The sequence below is a fragment of the Hemiscyllium ocellatum genome, chromosome 34 (genome assembly GCF_020745735.1).
Source record: "Hemiscyllium ocellatum isolate sHemOce1 chromosome 34, sHemOce1.pat.X.cur, whole genome shotgun sequence".
In the NCBI taxonomy this organism is placed as follows: Eukaryota; Metazoa; Chordata; class Chondrichthyes; order Orectolobiformes; family Hemiscylliidae; genus Hemiscyllium; species Hemiscyllium ocellatum.
The window spans coordinates 19,084,986-19,102,606 of NC_083434.1; the positions used below are offsets into that span (position 1 = coordinate 19,084,986).

General features: G+C 41.6%; 1 protein-coding gene across 1 annotated transcript in view; it reads left to right on the forward strand.

Moving 5' to 3' along the window:
* Positions 1 to 17,621, forward strand: part of LOC132832290 (uncharacterized protein C7orf57 homolog) — a 145,540-nt gene that overhangs the window by 508 nt on the left and 127,411 nt on the right. The window contains exon 2 of the mRNA XM_060850169.1: positions 14,033 to 14,082. Within this exon, the coding sequence (XP_060706152.1) occupies positions 14,052 to 14,082 (31 nt within the window). The 5' untranslated portion in view covers positions 14,033 to 14,051. The remainder of the gene's footprint in view (positions 1 to 14,032; positions 14,083 to 17,621) is intronic.

The window sequence follows — 17,621 nt, forward strand, 5'->3', positions numbered from 1 at the left end:
AAATATATTCCTTAGCGATCAATACAGTTCACAACAAAAAGGAATTTATACCTAGGCAACAAACACAATGTCCAACAGTCAGGAATATATAACATTGCAATCTAATACAGCACATAATTGGAAGGAATATTTAATGTAGGAATTAATACAGTTCACAGTGGTCAAATACAGTGTTCAATGGTAAGGACTATATATCACAACGATCAGCACAATTCACAACGGCAAGTGATATACACTAGAGCGATCAATACAGTTCACAAAAGTAAGGAATATCTACCACAGTGATCAATACAGTTCATAACAGTAAGGAATATATATTGTGGTGACCAATATGATAAGGAATATAAACCATGGTGATCCAGTACAGTTCATAGCAGTAAAGAATGCATACCAGTACAATCAAATACAGTGCACAACAGTAAGGAATATATACCACAGCGATCAATACAATTCCCAACAGTAAGCCTAATGGTAAGAAATATATAGATTATTGAAATGAAGTTTAAATCGCAACAGTAAGGAATATTTCACAATCAATACACTACAATAATATGGATGATAGTATGAAGTACACTTGCAGATAATAATGAATATATACTCATAGGGATAAATGCATTCATACAATAAGGAATTCACACCATACTGATGAACATACTTACAGACAGGATGGAATATATATCATAGCAATTGATATACTAACTGACAGTTGGAGACCTCACAGTAAGAAATCAATACAAGAGGTAGATTAACCGATATAATGGTAAGAAATAAGTAGAATAACAATAATTAAATTATAATTTTTTACTAAGCCCATACAACAGAAATGAATGAACTTATATAATGGTCAAAAATATATACTTGAAGAAAACAACATGCAATTGTAATAATTCTACAATAACAATAAATAAACAACTAAAGGTAAGGAACCTATACAAAAAAAGCTTATGCAATGGTGCAATATCTCTTCAATGGAAACAAATACATGTATAATGATGAAAATCTATACATTAGATATGACTGAGTGTCTGCAGTACTGAACAATATGTATAATAACTAAATTAAAGTCACTGTATACAATAATAACATATACAAATTAAAAGGTATAGAACAATGATAAAACAAACATGCAATGCTGCAAAATCTGTACAAATAGATGAGCGTCTATGAGAAATTTCTGCAAAAACATTTAGTGAAAACAAATTGATGAGAAATGTAATTGAGAAGGCTATGCATTCACATAGGTATAATTCACCAATAAACATTTGCAATAGGCAATGATATGAAATTATATAAAATTATAAATACACCTATAAACAAATATAAAGATGGAAATGAACAAAAGCTAACAACGAAAATGGTTTGAAATTAATGCAAAATTCTCATTTTAAAGTACATTTATACAGTAATAAATAACAAACATATATAGCACACACCAATCAATAATCAAGTGATGAGTTAATTGGTTCATGATTTCAAAAAGTGTACTTTTTGGAAGAAAGGATTAACTGCGAAAAAAACAGGAAAAAGTGACAGAGCTAATATAATAATGTAAGTAACCAAAGTAGGATAAGGGAAATAAAGTTAGCTAAGGGCTGTAAGTTTATAATGTTCTTATAGAGAATTTTTTTTCAAGAAGTGAGTAACCTAAAGGGTTCAAGGGAAGTTATGGTAGTAGAATTCACAGCTGTGATATGCTCTTTCTTCACGATGTGGCAAATCACGGAAGCTTCAGTTGTCCATGATGACTATGCGTGCATGAATTTTGTCCAACAAAAGATACTGGCTAACCACATCTTGGATAACCACATTGTAGAGTATCCATGATGCTGGACATATTGTGGATAGCATTTTCAGTGAGTTGGCTCACATCACAGGTAAAGACTGAACAGGAAGAAGGGACATGGGTGAACCCCAAGCAGAGTCGAGAACGGAGGTCATGCACGGGCCCTCTGTGGTCATCGTCTTTTGACTAGATATACCGTTTTGCGGAATTTTGGAGGTGATGGTGGTGGTTCCCACCCTCCTATATGGCTCTGAGACAATGACTGTCTAAAGCAAGGTGCTGAAGCAGTACCAACAGCGCTGCCTGCAAAAGACCCTGCAAATCTGGGAAGAGAGATGCACCAACACCAGCATCCATGACCAGGCCACCATCCCCAGCATCGAGGCACTGGCTATCCTTGAGCGGCTACAATGGGCTGGACACAGTGTCCACGTGATTGACACTAGACTCCACAAGCAGGTGCTCTACTTCCTGCTCTGGAACAGCAGGCAAACCCCAGATAGACAAAGGAAGTGCTTCAGTGATACCCTTAAGGCCTCACAGGTGAAATGTGTATTCCATACACATCTAGAAATCACTGGTTCAAGACATTTCAAAGTGGAGGAGGGGCATTCGGTAACGTGCTGAGTCCCTCAAGACTTGCTGTTGGGAAAAGGCGGAAGCCAGGCAAAAATAGTGTCGGGGGGTGGGGGGAGGAGGGTGCTGCCACACCAATGCCCCATCCACCTCTTCCTGTGAATGCCTTCTGCTCTAAGTGTATCAGAGTTGCATCGATGTGTGTAGCCACCTACAGACTCACCCTGAGAGTGGAAGAGAGACATCCTCACCTGTGAGGAACCACCAATGATGATGGAGAAGATAACTATGCAGAACAAAGCTTGGGAGCCAATTTCATGATGCCATGTGGGGTCTACAGCACAAGAGAGGAGGAAGAAAAACTGCAGGGCTGTTATGGTAGAGGATTCAGTTGGAAGGAAGATAGATAGGCTTTTCTTTGGCTGAAAAGAGAGTCCAGGATGATATATTGCCTCCCTACTGTCAGCAATCAGAGATGTCACTAAACAGCTGTAGGACGTTCTGAAGGGGGAGGGAAAACAAGTTGGTACCAATGACATAGGTAGAAAAAGGAATGAAGTCCTGACAATAGAATTTAGGGTCTAGAAAGTAGATTTTTAAAAATGCCCTAAAAGATAACAATCTCTGGATTACTTCCAATGCCATGAGATGGTAAATATAGAAATTGGAGGTTAGAACAAATTAATGTGTAACTAGAGAGATGGTGCAAGAGGGAAGGCTTTAGATTTATGGGACATGGGACCATTTTTGGGGAGAGTGGGAACAATACAAGGAAAATACAAGGTGAATGGATTGCATCTAAATTGGAATGGAACTAACATCCTGGCAGGAAGTTTTGCTAGTACTATCAGGAATGGTTTAAATTAACTTGGCAGGGGGTGGGATCCTGAGAGAAAGTCCAGATACATGGTCAAAACTAGAAGAGGTGGTCAGTGAGTCAAGAAGGCATAGTAATTAAATGTCAGTTAAGGTACAAGGAGTTTGGCGAGATTGGATGGTATTTACTTTAATGCAAGGAGTCTGATAAACAAGGTCATTGAGTTGAGGGCACAAGGAGATATGATGACATTGCTGTCATTGAAACATGGTTAAGAGAGATGCAGGATGGGCAGATCAATATACCAGGATATTCTTCAGGCAAGATGAGAAAGTAAGTAAAAGAGGAGTGGTGTTGCAGATTACCCAAGGAATCAATTACAACAGAAAGGAGGAATGACACCTTAGAAGATTCCTCAAATGAAGCCATATAGGTAAAACTTATAAACCAAAAAAAAAGCAATTATATTGCTGACAGTATTCAGCAGGCCCCCTAATATTCATAGAGAAATAGAAGAGCAGGTATGTAGACAAATTTCATAGTAGTGTAGAAGTAATAGGGTAGTGAGAGTTGGAGATCTCAACATTAACTGGGATAGTTAGAGTATGAGAGGTTTAGAGGGAGTGAAATTCTTAAAACACATCCAGGACAGTGTTTTTAAGGCAGTGCATAGAAGGCCCAACAAAAGAAGGGTGGTCCTGGACTTGATTTTAGATAATGAAGCCAGGCAAGTGTTGAAAATTCAATGAGGTTGCACTTTACATACAGTATTCATAACGCTGTTAGATTCAAGATAGTTATGCAAAATGACAAGGATAGGCATGAAATTGAAGTTGAGAGTGTGTTGCTGGAAAAGCACAGCAGGTCAGGCAGCACCCGAGGAACAGGAGAATTGACGTTTTGGGCTGGAGCACTTCAACAAAAATCTTCCAACATCTAGATGACTATGGAATGTGCATGGGTGTCTCTTAACAAAGGAATTAGGACAGCAAAAAGGGGTCATGATAGGATAAATGCAGGTAAACCCTTAACTATTTTACAATTACATTATGGGTAAAAAGAATAACTTGCAAAAGAGTTGGACTCATTAAGGACCATAGTGGTAACTTGTCCATGGTGTCAGAGGTTGTAGGTGGTTTTCTAAATGAATACTTTGTGTTGGTGTGCACTAGTGAGAGGAATAATATGGATGTAGAAATCAAGGAGAAGGACTGTGATGTATTCAAAGAAATTAGCATAGGCAGAGCGGAGGATCTAAGTGGTCTGGCAGGCTTAAAAGTAGATAAATCTCCAGGCCAGATGGAATTTATACCATGCTATTGAGACAAGGGAAGAAATAATATGGGTGTTGTCAATAATTTTCAATTAATCTCTGGCCAAAGGAGAACTCTCAGAGGACTGGAGGACAGCCAATTTGGTACTGTTATTCAAGTAGGGAGGAAGAGATAAATAGGGAAGCTACAGGCCAAACTACAGTCTAATCTCAATGATGAGGAAAAGTTTAGAAGCAATTCTGCCTGACAGAATTAACCTGCAACTGGAGAAGCAGAGATTAAAATCAGAAAGGTTATGTTCAGGTGAGGTCATGTTTGAACAACTTGATTGAACTTATTGAAGAGGTGACTAGGTACATATATAAGTGCAATGCATTTGACATAGTCTAATTTGATTTCAGCAAAGCTTTTGATAAGGTCCCACATGGGACACTGATAGTGAAGCAAAGAGCCAATGTGATTGAATGAAATTTGTTTAATTGGTTTCAGAATTGACTGAGTGGCTAGAAGTAAAGGTGATTGTCGAGAGGCATTTTTTGTGACTGTAAGCCTGTGTTCAATAGGGTTTTGCAGGGACAGGTGTTGGAGCTGTCAAAGTTTTCTACTGACCCAAAACAAGACTCAGACAAATGACCTCTTTGTACAAAATCAATGTTTTATTAGAAAACATGCATGAGGAGAGAACCTAAATACATAGATAGCATCTCCAACAATTTATTTGAAATACAGTCTGTTTATAACATAGCTGAAAATGTGTTGCTGGTCAAAGCACAGCAGGCCAGGCAGCATCTCAGGAATAGAAAATTCGACGTTTCGAGCATAAGCCCGTCATCAGGAATGAGAGAGAGTAGCCAAGCAGGCTAAGATAAAAGGTAGGGAGGAGGGACTTGGGGGAGGGGCGATGGAGGTGGGATAGGTGGAAGGAGGTCAAGGTGAGGGTGATAGGCCGGAGTGGGGTGGGGGCGGAGAGGTCAGGAAGAAGATTGCAGGTTAGGAGGGCGGTGCTGAGTTGAGGGAACCGACTGAGACAAGGTGGGGGGAGGGGAAATGAGGAAACTGGAGAAATCTGAATTCATACCTTGTGGTTGGAGGGTTCCCAGGCGGAAGATGAGGCGCTCCTCCTCCAGCCGTCGTGTTGTTATGTTCTGCCGGTGGAGGAGTCCAAGGACCTGCATGTCCTCGGTGGAGTGGGAGGGAGAGTTAAAGTGTTGAGCCACGGGGTGGTTGGGTTGGTTGGTCCGGGCGTCTCTGAGGTGTTCTCTGAAGCGTTCCGCAAGTAAGCGGCCTGTCTCACCAATATAGAGGAGGCCACATTGGGTGCAGCGGATGCAATAGATGATGTGTGTGGAGGTACAGGTGAACTTGTGGCGGATATGGAAGGATCCCTTGGGGCCTTGGAGGGAAGTGAGTGTGGAGGTGTGGGCGCAAGTTTTACATTTCCTGCGGTTGCAGGGGAAGGTGCCGGGGGTGGAGGTTGGGTTGGTGGGGGGTGTGGATCTGACGAGGGAGTCACGAAGGGAGTGGTCCTTGCGGAACGCTGATAGGGGAGGGGAGGGAAATATATCCCTGGTGGTGGGATCCGTTTGGAGGTGGCGGAAATGACGGCGGATGATACGCTGTATACGGAGGTTGGTGGGGTGGTAGGTGAGAACCAGTGGGGTTCTGTCTTGGTGGCGGTTGGAGGGTCGGGGCTCAAGGGCGGAGGAGCGGGAAGTGGAGGAGATGCGGTGGAGGGCATCGTCGATCACGTTTGGGGGGAATCTGCGGTCCTTGAAGAAGGAGGCCATCTGGGCTGTGCGGTGTTGGAACTGGTCCTCCTGGGAGCAGATGCGGCGGAGACGAAGGAATTGGGAATATGGGATGGTGTTTTTGCAGGGGGCAGGGTGGGAGGAGGTGTAGTCCAAGTAGCTGTGGGAGTCAGTCGGTTTATAATAGATGTCTGTGTTGAGTCGGTCACCCGAGATAGAGATGGAAAGGTCTAGGAAGGGGAGGGAGGAGTCTGAGACGGTCCAGGTGGATTTGAGGTCGGGATGGAAGGTGTTAGTAAAGTTGATGAACTGTTCAACCTCCTCGTGGGAGCACGAGGCAGCGCCGATACAGTCATCGATGTAGCGGAGGAAAAGGTGGGGGGTGGTGCCAGTGTAGTTGCGGAAGATGGACTGTTCCACATATCCTACGAAGAGGCAGGCATAGCTGGGGCCCATGCGGGTGCCCATGGCAACTCCTTCAGTTTGGAGGAAGTGGGAGGATTGAAAAGAGAAGTTATTCAGGGTGAGGACCAGTTGCGGAACGCTTCAGAGAACACCTCAGAGACGCCCGGACCAACCAACCCAACCACCCCGTGACTCAACACTTTAACTCTCCCTCCCACTCCACCGAGGACATGCAGGTCCTTGGACTCCTCCACCGGCAGAACATAACAACACGACGGCTGGAGGAGGAGCGCCTCATCTTCCGCCTGGGAACCCTCCAACCACAAGGTATGAATTCAGATTTCTCCAGTTTCCTCATTTCCCCTCCCCCCACCTTGTCTCAGTCGGTTCCCTCAACTCAGCACCGCCCTCCTAACCTGCAATCTTCTTCCTGACCTCTCCGCCCCCACCCCACTCCGGCCTATCACCCTCACCTTGACCTCCTTCCACCTATCCCACCTCCATCGCCTCTCCCCCAAGTCCCTCCTCCCTACCTTTTATCTTAGCCTGCTTGGCTACTCTCTCTCATTCCTGATGAAGGGCTTATGCTCGAAACGTCGAATTCTCTATTCCTGAGATGCTGCCTGGCCTGCTGTGCTTTGACCAGCAACACATTTTCAGCTGTGATCTCCAGCATCTGCAGACCTCATTTTTTACTGTTTATAACATAGTCATGGAAAGTCTTTACGTGACCTATTCGTTTTAGTAGCAAGCACAGTTATGATAACGAGCCAGACTGATAGGATTGAATGAAACTACAGTTTTACAGCTGGTACAGATCACAGTTAGTTCAGGTCACAGAAGCTGTCTGTTCTTTCCCAGGGATTCTGGCCAATAGGTCTATATTCGCTAAGATTCATGGATTATGACCAAAATATTGTCTGCTTTGTAATGGTTACTGTTTTATGCTTTTAAGTAAAACATCTTTGTTGTTAGTATTAATAAATTTTAATCCTTAAGCCACTTTATCCTTTATGTTACTAAATTTTAATCATTAACCTATTCTATCCTTCATGCTGGCTTACGAAACAATTTATTCTTCTACAAAGCTGAAAATGTGTTGCTGGAAAAGCGCAGCAGGTCAGGCAGCATCCAAGGAACAGGAAATTCGACGTTTCGGGCATAAGCCCTTCTTCAGGAATTTATTTTTCTACAAAGCCTTGCTATTTGTGGTGTAGAAATATAATAATTGAATATTGGAGGGTTGATCAGTAAATTGTCAGATTTTATGAAAGTTGTTGGGGTGCTAAAAACTGAGAGCGATAACCTCAGATTACATGAAGATATAGACAGGTCAGATGGGCTATTCAGTGACAAAGGGAAGTCAATCTGGATAAGTGCGGGATGATGCATTTGGGCAGGACAGGTAAGGCAAGGAAATACGTGATAAACAGTAACAAGACCAAGAAGATGCTACAACAATGGATGAATGGACACTACTCAACAGTTGCCAGATAGAGGTGTTCACTTCAGTGGTCAAGGACATTTGGCCTCGGATCTTTAGGTGACCATCTTCCAAGGCGGACTTCAGGATATGCAACAATGCAGAGTCACTGAGCAGAGGCTGCCAGCCAAGTTCAGTACCCATGAGGATGGCCTCAACTAGGATCTTGGGTTCAGGTGACCCCACTACAGTATACACTCTCACACACAAATTCACACACAAGGATACATACACACACACCCTTACACACGATCACACTCACACAGACCCTCTCTCATGCACACAGTCTGTCAGGCATACACATACATACACACTCTCTCACAGGCATATACTTTGTCACACCCATGCACACACTCCATCAAGCATGTACACACACATGCACGTGCGCACACACACACACACTCTCAGTCTCTCTCTCACACACACAGACACTCTCATGCACGCACGCACGTATAAGTCTATGGAGTGAATCTGTATTTGCAGATTCATTCTATTTTGTTCAAAAAGCACACTATCTGTCAGTAGTCAGTTCATGTGATATTTTAGAAAAAATCCTACTTTGGAAATAAAACCAGTCTGACTCAAGTTTGGCATGCAGATAGATTCTAACCTCACACCTTTAATGCATTGTCTGAACTGAGATGTCACCTTTTTGTTTATAAAAACTTAAGTTATCTTTGAACTGTGATTTGAAAGAAGTTCTGGGATTTACATATTAATTAATCAAAACCTGCAATCATAATCACATTCAAAGTGATTAAAGACTTAACAGCAGTCTAGATTTGTTCAATACATCGCATCAGTAGCATGGCACTTTGATCTTTTACTATAAATTCTGTGATCCTACCCCACTAGCTAACTGACGAAGGAGCAGCACTCAGAAAGCTTGTACTTCCAAATAAACCTGTTGGCTATAACCTGGTGTCGTCTGGTTTTTAACTTTGTAAATAGAGACACTTAATATTACACCAATAATATAAGACTAAACTTTCACAAATTTCTGGTTTGATTTCAGGTAATGGTGTTTTGATTCAATATGTTACCTGAAATAGTGGTGAAATTATATTCCATAGGCAATTGGGCGTGAAATTGAACAGAACTGATTTGCACTTTTATAAGGCAAACAATGGAGTGTGAAGGTAAATTGGATGGTCCTTTCGAAAACCTAGTGTAGGCAGAATGGGTTGAATGATCTCCTGTACTATACGACACTTTATGCTTATGTGTAATATAAAGAAATAGAGTTATGTAATGTTAAGAAATCTGTACATCTGACAACTTAGTGTCTACCAGATGACGCTGAATTCAGGACTACTTGCATGGTAAGTCATGAGAGCAGCACAAATCAGGAAGAGTTAAACAATCCCTCAACAACCAATCAGATCTAAAATCTACAGTCCTGCTACATCCAGTCTCAAATGGTGTTTGAAAACTAAATTCGAAAAGGCTTCATAAATATCTGCATCCTCAATGCTGAGGAGCCCAGCACATACCAAAAATACCAACTGAATAATCTATCTCAGTTTCCTTATGATGGCCCCCAGCATTACAGATGCCAACTTTTATCCAAGTTGATTCACTCCACATGATATCAAGAAATGGGGGAAAGCACAGAACATAGAACATTACAGTGCAGTAAGGGCCCTTCGGCCCTCGATGTTGCGCCGCCCTGTCATACTAATCTGAAGCCCATCCCACCTACACTATTCCATGTACGTCCATATGCCTGTCCAATGACGACTTAGATGCACTTAAATTTGGCGAATCTACTACCGTTGCAGGCAAAGCATTCCATACCCTTACTACTCTCTGAGTAAAGAATACTGCAAATATTCTGGGCTCTAATAATATTCTGGTAATAGCCCTAAAACATGCTCCAAACGCACTGTGTTACTAGCAAAGCTGTGCCCAAACAGTTACAACACTGCCATCTACACAGTAATGTGGAAGTCCATGAAAAGCAGGACAAAACCAGCATGACCAATTGAAGTCCATCAATCTCATGCAATGTCACGGAAAGTAATGGAAGGTGTCAGCAATAAAGCTATCAAGGAACACTTAATCAAAAATGATCACTTGCCCACTGATGCCCACTGATGCTCAATTTGGGTCCCACCAAGTAAATTCAGCATATCTCAACATAACCTTGGTCCAAAATGGATAAGAATTAACCTTACCAGGGCAAGTGAGAATGATTGCCCTTGAGGCAAGGAAGCATTTGACTGGGTGTGACATCAAGGAGTCTAGCAAAACTGGAATCATTTGGAATCAAGGGAAAATTTACCACTAGTTGGAATCATTCCCAGAATTGGCATAGAAAAAAGATTGCTGGAAGTCATTCAGCTCAGTCAAAGGACATTAATGCAGGAGTTCTTCAAGGTAGCGTCCTAAGCCAAAATATTTTCAGCTGCTTCATAATTACCTTCACTCCTTCAGAAGATCAGAGGTGGAGAGTTTACTGATGATTGCACAATGTTCAACAAGGTTCACGACTTCTCAGATGCTGAAGCAGTCCATGTCTAAATGCAATAACATCTGGACGATACACAGGCTTGGGATGATAGTTGACATGTACCATTTGCAGAACATAAATATCATGGAAAGACCATCTCAACTTACATTTAGATAATAAGTTTGGTGTGTAAATTATTATTAGCTCTACTTCTCATTTTATAACTAATGATCTCTGCCATGGTTCTGGAGACTCTGAACATACAGTCATAGAGCCATCAAAGTATACAGCATAGAAACAGGCCCTTAGGGCCGCTCGTCCATGCTGACCAGGTTTACTAAACTGAACTAGTCCAATTTACCTGAGTTTTGGACAATATCCCTCTAAGTCTTTCCTATTCATGTATCTGTCTAAATGTTTTTTAAATGTTGTAATTGTATATGCCTCTACCACTTCCTCTAGCAGCTTGGTCTGTATGTACACCAGCCTCTGTGTGAAAAAGTTGCTCTTCAGGGTCCTTTTCAAATCTTTCCTCTCTCACCTTAAACATATGTCCCCTACCCTGGGGAAAAGACCTTGTCTATTCACCTTATCTATACCTCTCAAAATTTTGTAAACCTCTATAAGTTCACTCCTCGGCCTCCTAAGCTCCAACAAGAAGAGGCCCAGTTTATCCTGCCTCTCCTTATAACTCAAACTTTCCAGTCATACTAACATCCTTGTAAATCTTTTTTGCACCCTTCCCAGTTTAATAACATCCTTCCTTTAGCAGTGCTGACAGAATTGCACACAGTACTTCAAATGTGGCCTTATCAATGTCTTGTACAACTGTAATGTGTCATCCCAGCTCCTGTACTCAATGCTCTGATGAAGATAAGCGCCAAATGCCTTCTTCATCACCCAGTCTACCTGTGATGTCATTTTCAAGAAACTATGTATCTGCACCCCGAGGTCTCTTTGTTCGGTATGACTCTTCTTCAGATCTTCAGAACCAGTTCTGAAGAGTCATACGAGATTTGAAACAGTAAGTCTCTTTCTCTTTCCACAGATGCTGCCAGATCTGCTGAGTTTCTCTGTGCTTGTTTCAGATTTCCAGCATCTGCTTTTTGCTTCTATTACAGTGTACTATAATTCAGTTACTGTTGGCCTATCACATGACAAAAGATAAATAGCCTCGAAATTAGAAGTACCTTTGCTGCCTCAGGGAAAGCTCAATTTGCCATAAATAGGTGGCAGGAGAAAGTCAGCACTGCAGATGCTGGAGATCAGAATCAAAGTGTGTGGTGCTAGAAAAGCACAGCCAGTCAGGCAGCATCTGAGAAATAGGAGAATTGATGTTTCAGGCATAAGCCTTTCATCAGGAAAGGCTAAATAGGTGCCAGCATCTCATAAGATACCTTTTTTTTTGAAAAAATTGCCTTAAAGTATTTCGTGGTTAAATACAGTCCTACATGTGTACCCAAACCATGACCAAACATTTGAAGAGTTCCAGAATATTGATTAGTTCATTTTATTCAGGATGTCGCATTTCTCAGGAGATATCTAGCACATTGGAATTGACAACTTTATTAACTGTTTGATTGTTAAAAATAAGACAGAAACACCAGAAATTTGTGAAGAGAAAAAAAAAAGACTGGAGAAGTTACAATCTTTGTAATGGATATTGAGACCAGTTACAGACAGAAAAATATAACTTTTACATTAGTGTAATGGAACTTCTGGTAGTAGGTGACTTCAGTATAGGAAGGTGCTGAACTGGAAGGTTAAACAGTTGTGTCAGGACCTCCAGCAACAGATGGCAATGTTGAGAGAGGACAGCTGGAGCAGTTTGATGGACAAAGGATGTCTTTGGAGGAAGGGAACCTCCTGATAAGAAATAGCAGAAGAAAAAGGATTTCTCCACCCAATGTAAACCAAAAATAAACCGTGTAAATATTTTTTTGTTTAATCTTGATTTCCCCATACATTTTAATAACTTGATGCTAATGGAATTAAAATCCTTTGGGTCATTCTTGTTCAAATCTCATGTTACATGAAGGAAATTTTCTCGAATTAGGCTAATGAAATATATTCTTTATTTTATTACACAGGTAATGTGTAATAATTTATCCAAAATGCTCAGGACCGGCTGTTTTTCGGAATTCAGAATTATTCGGTTTTCAGTATAAGTGACAGTTCATTGGTAAAATTTTTAAAAATCTTACCGAGGAGCAGACTTCTAAGTAAGGACGTGCTTGGCCATGCCCCACCCCCCCACACACACATCACATCTGAGTGACATGCATCGAGTGGGTATCGACTTGGGTTAACTGTTTGCATGCCAAACAACCTTGTTAACGAGAGAACAACTTCACAAAAAACTTTCAGATTTCGGAGCTTTTTGGTTTCTAGATGTTCGGGTAAAGGATCTTCCACCTGTACTACTATGTGAACTGAAATTGGACTGATTTTACCGAATATTTATTTATAGTGCTCTATAAGTTTTTATCACTGTAATGTAAACTACCTTTCAAATGACATGTCAGTTAATGCTACCCCAGATCATGCTTCAGAGAGATTAGAGGAGAACATGTGTCTAAGACATGAAGATTCAGTGCAGATCATAAGGATCTTTCATTATTACACTCCCATTTCCTGCAGTCGGAGTAGTAAAAGCAGCTATTAAAGGCTGAATTTCACTTTTAGGTTAGGAAATAGGAATTGGAACCCAAGTCCTAAATAGCATCCCGGGGGAGACAGCCGTTCTTTGTAGTTTGAATGAGAATGCTCTTTAATTGATATGGGTACAGATTTCCTGTCCAATTAAGAGTGACTTATCTGTTCTCAAAGCCGGAGGCCTTCCGGTTTTAGAGGAGCTTTTGGGTGTAGTAAGCAGTGAGTAACTGAGAAACATTTCAGCCTGAAAATGCTTTCTCACCAAGTGCTTTTTAAAAAAATTAAACATAAACCAAAAAGAAAATGCCAGGGCACCCCTGATAGAGATTCCTCTACATAGTAACCTTTGGCTGTATCTGCAACCAGGCAGGCAGAATGGTCTAGAGTACTGCCCTGGAATACTGCCAGTCTTCTTCATATGTCGTTGTGTGCCCGTCTCATGGGGTTGTGCAACTCTCTTAGCTCTAAACCAGTGTGCCCTAAAATGGCTACTGTCAGGAACAAAGTCACCAATCTGCAGGCCAACCAGAGCAGTATTTTTAGGTCCCATCCATCTCTGTCTCTGATCTTTGTGCAACGCAAAAATTCTGCTTTGGAAATCAACTTCTATAAAGTAGGAGATGACAACACTTTAGGAATTGGCTGATTTCTCTAAAATTAGTAGCTCCTCGCAACAGACTAGCATTTGTAATAATGTCTGAATAATTGTGCATACCACAGCAACTTGACACAAATATGAAGGTTTGGCTAATAAAGGAAATAGAAGCATGTCTCCATACAAACATAAACACAATCTACTATAGATACAAAAGTAACAATAGCCCTGTTTTATTCTCCAGTGTTACTTGGAAGAGACAAATGTCTGCCTCTAGCCAGTACAGTGACTGTGGTAAGTTCTTTTTTTCCCTATAGTTTCAAAAATGTTACCTTAAAGTACAAAATTAATTGCTCGGTATGTCTTGCTTATTTTTCCCAGCTTTGAATCTGATGTTGGTAAAATGGTACGATCCAAATTTTTATGCCATTTTTAGGCACTGCTTTGTATTTGAATTTGTGATTGATCGATAATTACAAAAAATGTGTGATAATTGAACATTCTAGTTTTAGCAGTAAGTTTCTTTATGAATGAATTATTTTTCTATTTTCTGAAATAGCATCTTTTGTGAAAAGTTTTAAATTATGTCCTGATACATTGTATATAAAGTATCAATCCTTGGCCTCTTCCCAACATTTATTCAAATACCAATGATTAGTAAGATCTTCTAGATTGATTCAACAGTCCTAAAATAAGGCATTTATAAATAAATTAATTACTAAATTTAAATTTAAAAAATTAGCATAAATGGTTTATTTTTCTGAAAATGAATCAACCAATATTTTTTTAAAAATGTATTCTTTGCCTGTGGACTTTCCCGAAAAACTGGTACGTAACGTCTGCAATTATTGGCTGAGATCTCCATGTCTTCAGATCATCAGAGACCTGATCTTGAACTCAAGGTGCAGATCTAGATACCACAGAAGTCCAGACACATTGAGTTCTCTCGGAATTGCCTGAGAGGTTTCACCTCCCAACAAGCACCTCTTCTTCTCCCTGGAGCTCTCTGACTCCGAACTAGAGCTGCATTCGCTGGCTGTCCCATGAGGGGATTGCTCCTCCATGATCATGATCAGATAACCTTGACCACTTTAAATTTAAAAATGGATAACCTATTCTTCAGAGGCCATCTCTACATTGTGGCATCTTCTGTGTCGTTATTATAAATTAGCAGCTTCGACCTCAGTTGGTGGGTACGTAAATATGACAAACTTACTGTTGGTGAAGTTCCCATGCACTTGTTCTTCTTGTTCTTCATATAGTAGAAGTTGTAGGACTGGCTGGTGCTATTGAAGAAGCCTTGATAAGTTGCTGCAGACCATTTCATTGCTGATATGCACCGAAGTCACATTGTGTAGTGTTGGAGGAAATCAAAGCTTTAAGGTTGTGGATGAGGTCCTTATCAATGGGACTACTTAATTTACCTGGATGGTATTGAGCATCCTGAATATTGTTTGTGCTGCACTTATCTAGGTGTTTCATCACACTCCTGACAGGATTCACAGCTGGTGGAAAGGGAATTGGAAGTTGGCAAGTCAGTCTGATCAGTTCTTGCAATCAGTATTTATGTGGCTGATATAATTTGATTTGTTGTTAATGGGAGCTTGCAGAATATTTGAGATTTTTTATACTTACAATGCCATTGAATATCAAGGGGGCATTTATGTACATCTGCGCTGGATTTTGGGGGGAAATACTCTCCAACCATCTTCCATTGTGGAGAAGTTGGCCTTAAATCTGCCAACTCAGAATTTGCTTGCCTCACAGCAATTTTACGTGGGAGCAACTTTAAATGTTTCAGAGTGGTAGTTTTACCCTCATCTAGAATGAGATTCTACCTTAGAGAGATACGTACCAATATAATTGACTGGCAGTTTTGTAAATCTGATAGTATCATGATTGAGCAGAGGCTGCTGCTGGAACTGTAGGCAATCCATGGGGAAGAAGAGTCATGTAGCTCAGATTTGGAGGTAAGTGCAGTCTTATGGATAGGCCTGTCTGGAAGACCTAAGTGAAGAGGCTGAGAGAGGTAGAAGGCCCTGTTAGATTCACTAGAGTGGATTGGAGAGAAAGGTTAAAGGACTGACAGCTGATTTTTTATTGGGGTATATATAGCCATGGGGCTCCTAAAGAAGGTACTCCCATCCTGCACTGAAAATGGCTACCAGGCTTGTCTCCAAACTCCCCTGTCACAGTGGCTATTTAATGCCTCAGTAGTCTAAAGGGCAAGCAAACTCTCTGATGCTTTTGATCCACTCCAATGATCCTTCTAAAGAAGGTCATTAGACTAGAAGCATTAATTTTGCTTTCCCTCCATAGATGTTCCCAGGCTTCCTAATTTTCTCCAGCAATTTCTGGTTTTGTTTCAGCATCCACAGTTCTCTGTTTCAATTTAACTCTTTTATCTTCATTGGACTAAGGATATCATGAGATTTTGAGCTGAGAACAATATTGAACCGCTATTCAAATTTTAGTCTTAAATATTGTTTTTACTCTTATAAGGGTTAATGTAAGCCTTAATGATAAATTGGACTTGTACCCATTGATTCTTAAGTGCACTTTGAAATATTTTATTAAATAACTTAGTTGTGTCAAAACACTATAAGGTAAAAACAATGACTGCAGATACTGGAAACCAGATTCTAGATTAGAGTGGTACTGGAATGGCACAGCAGTTCAGGCAGCATCCGAGGAGCAGGAAAATCAATGTTTCGGGCAAAAGCCCTTCATCAGGAATAGAGGCAGAGTGCCTGCAGGGTGGAGAGATAAATGAGGGGAGGGTGGGGGTGGGGAGACAGTAGCAAAGAGTACACTGGGTAAATGGGGGTGGGGATGAAGGTGATAGGTCAGAGAGAGGGTGGAGTGGATAGGTGGAAAGGAAGATAGGCAGGTAGGACAAATCATGGGGGCAGTGCTGAGCTGGAAGTTTGGAACTGGGGTGAGGTGGGGGAAGGGGAAATAAGGAAACTGGTGAAATCCACATTGATGCCCTGGGGTTGAAGTATTCCGAGGCGGAAGATGCGGCGTTCTTCCTCCAGGCGTCAGGTGGTGAGGCAGCGGCGGTGAAGGAGGCCCAGGACCTCCATGTCCTCAGCTGAGTGCGAGGGGGAGTTGAAATGTTGGGCCACAGGGCGGTGTGGTTGATTGGTGCGGGTGTCCCAGAGATCGTTCTGCTGGGAGGCGCCCAGTCTCCGCAATGTAGAGGAGACCACATCGGGAGCAACGGATACAATAAATGATATTGGTGGATGTGCAGGTACAACCTTGATGGATGTGGAAGGCTCCTTTGGGGCCTTGGATGGAGGTGAGGGAGGAGGTGTGGCCACAGGTTTTGCAATTCCTGCGGTGGCAGAGGAAGGTGCCAGGATGGGAGGGTGGGTTGTTGGGGTGTGTGGACCTGACCAGGTAGTCATGGAGGGAATGGTCTTGGCCCTGTGGCCCAATATTTCAACTACTTGCCTATCTTCCTTTCCACCTATCCACTCCACCCTCCTCTCTGACCTATCACCTTCATTCCCACCCCCATTCACCCAGTGTACTCTTTGCTTCCTTCCCCCACCCTCCTCCCTGACCTATCACCTCCATCCCCACCCCCATTCACCTATTGTACTCTATGCTCCTTTCTCCTCACCCCCACCTTCCTCTCATTTGTCTTTCCACCCTGCAGGCACTCTGCCTCTATTCCTGATGAAAGGCTTTTGCCCAAAACGTCAATTTTCCTGCTCCTCGAATGCTGCCTGAACTGCTGTGCTTTTCCAGCACTACACTAATATAGAATCAAAACACTACAAATAAAACAAAAATAATAAAAATATTTGGCTGCTTATTTCAGT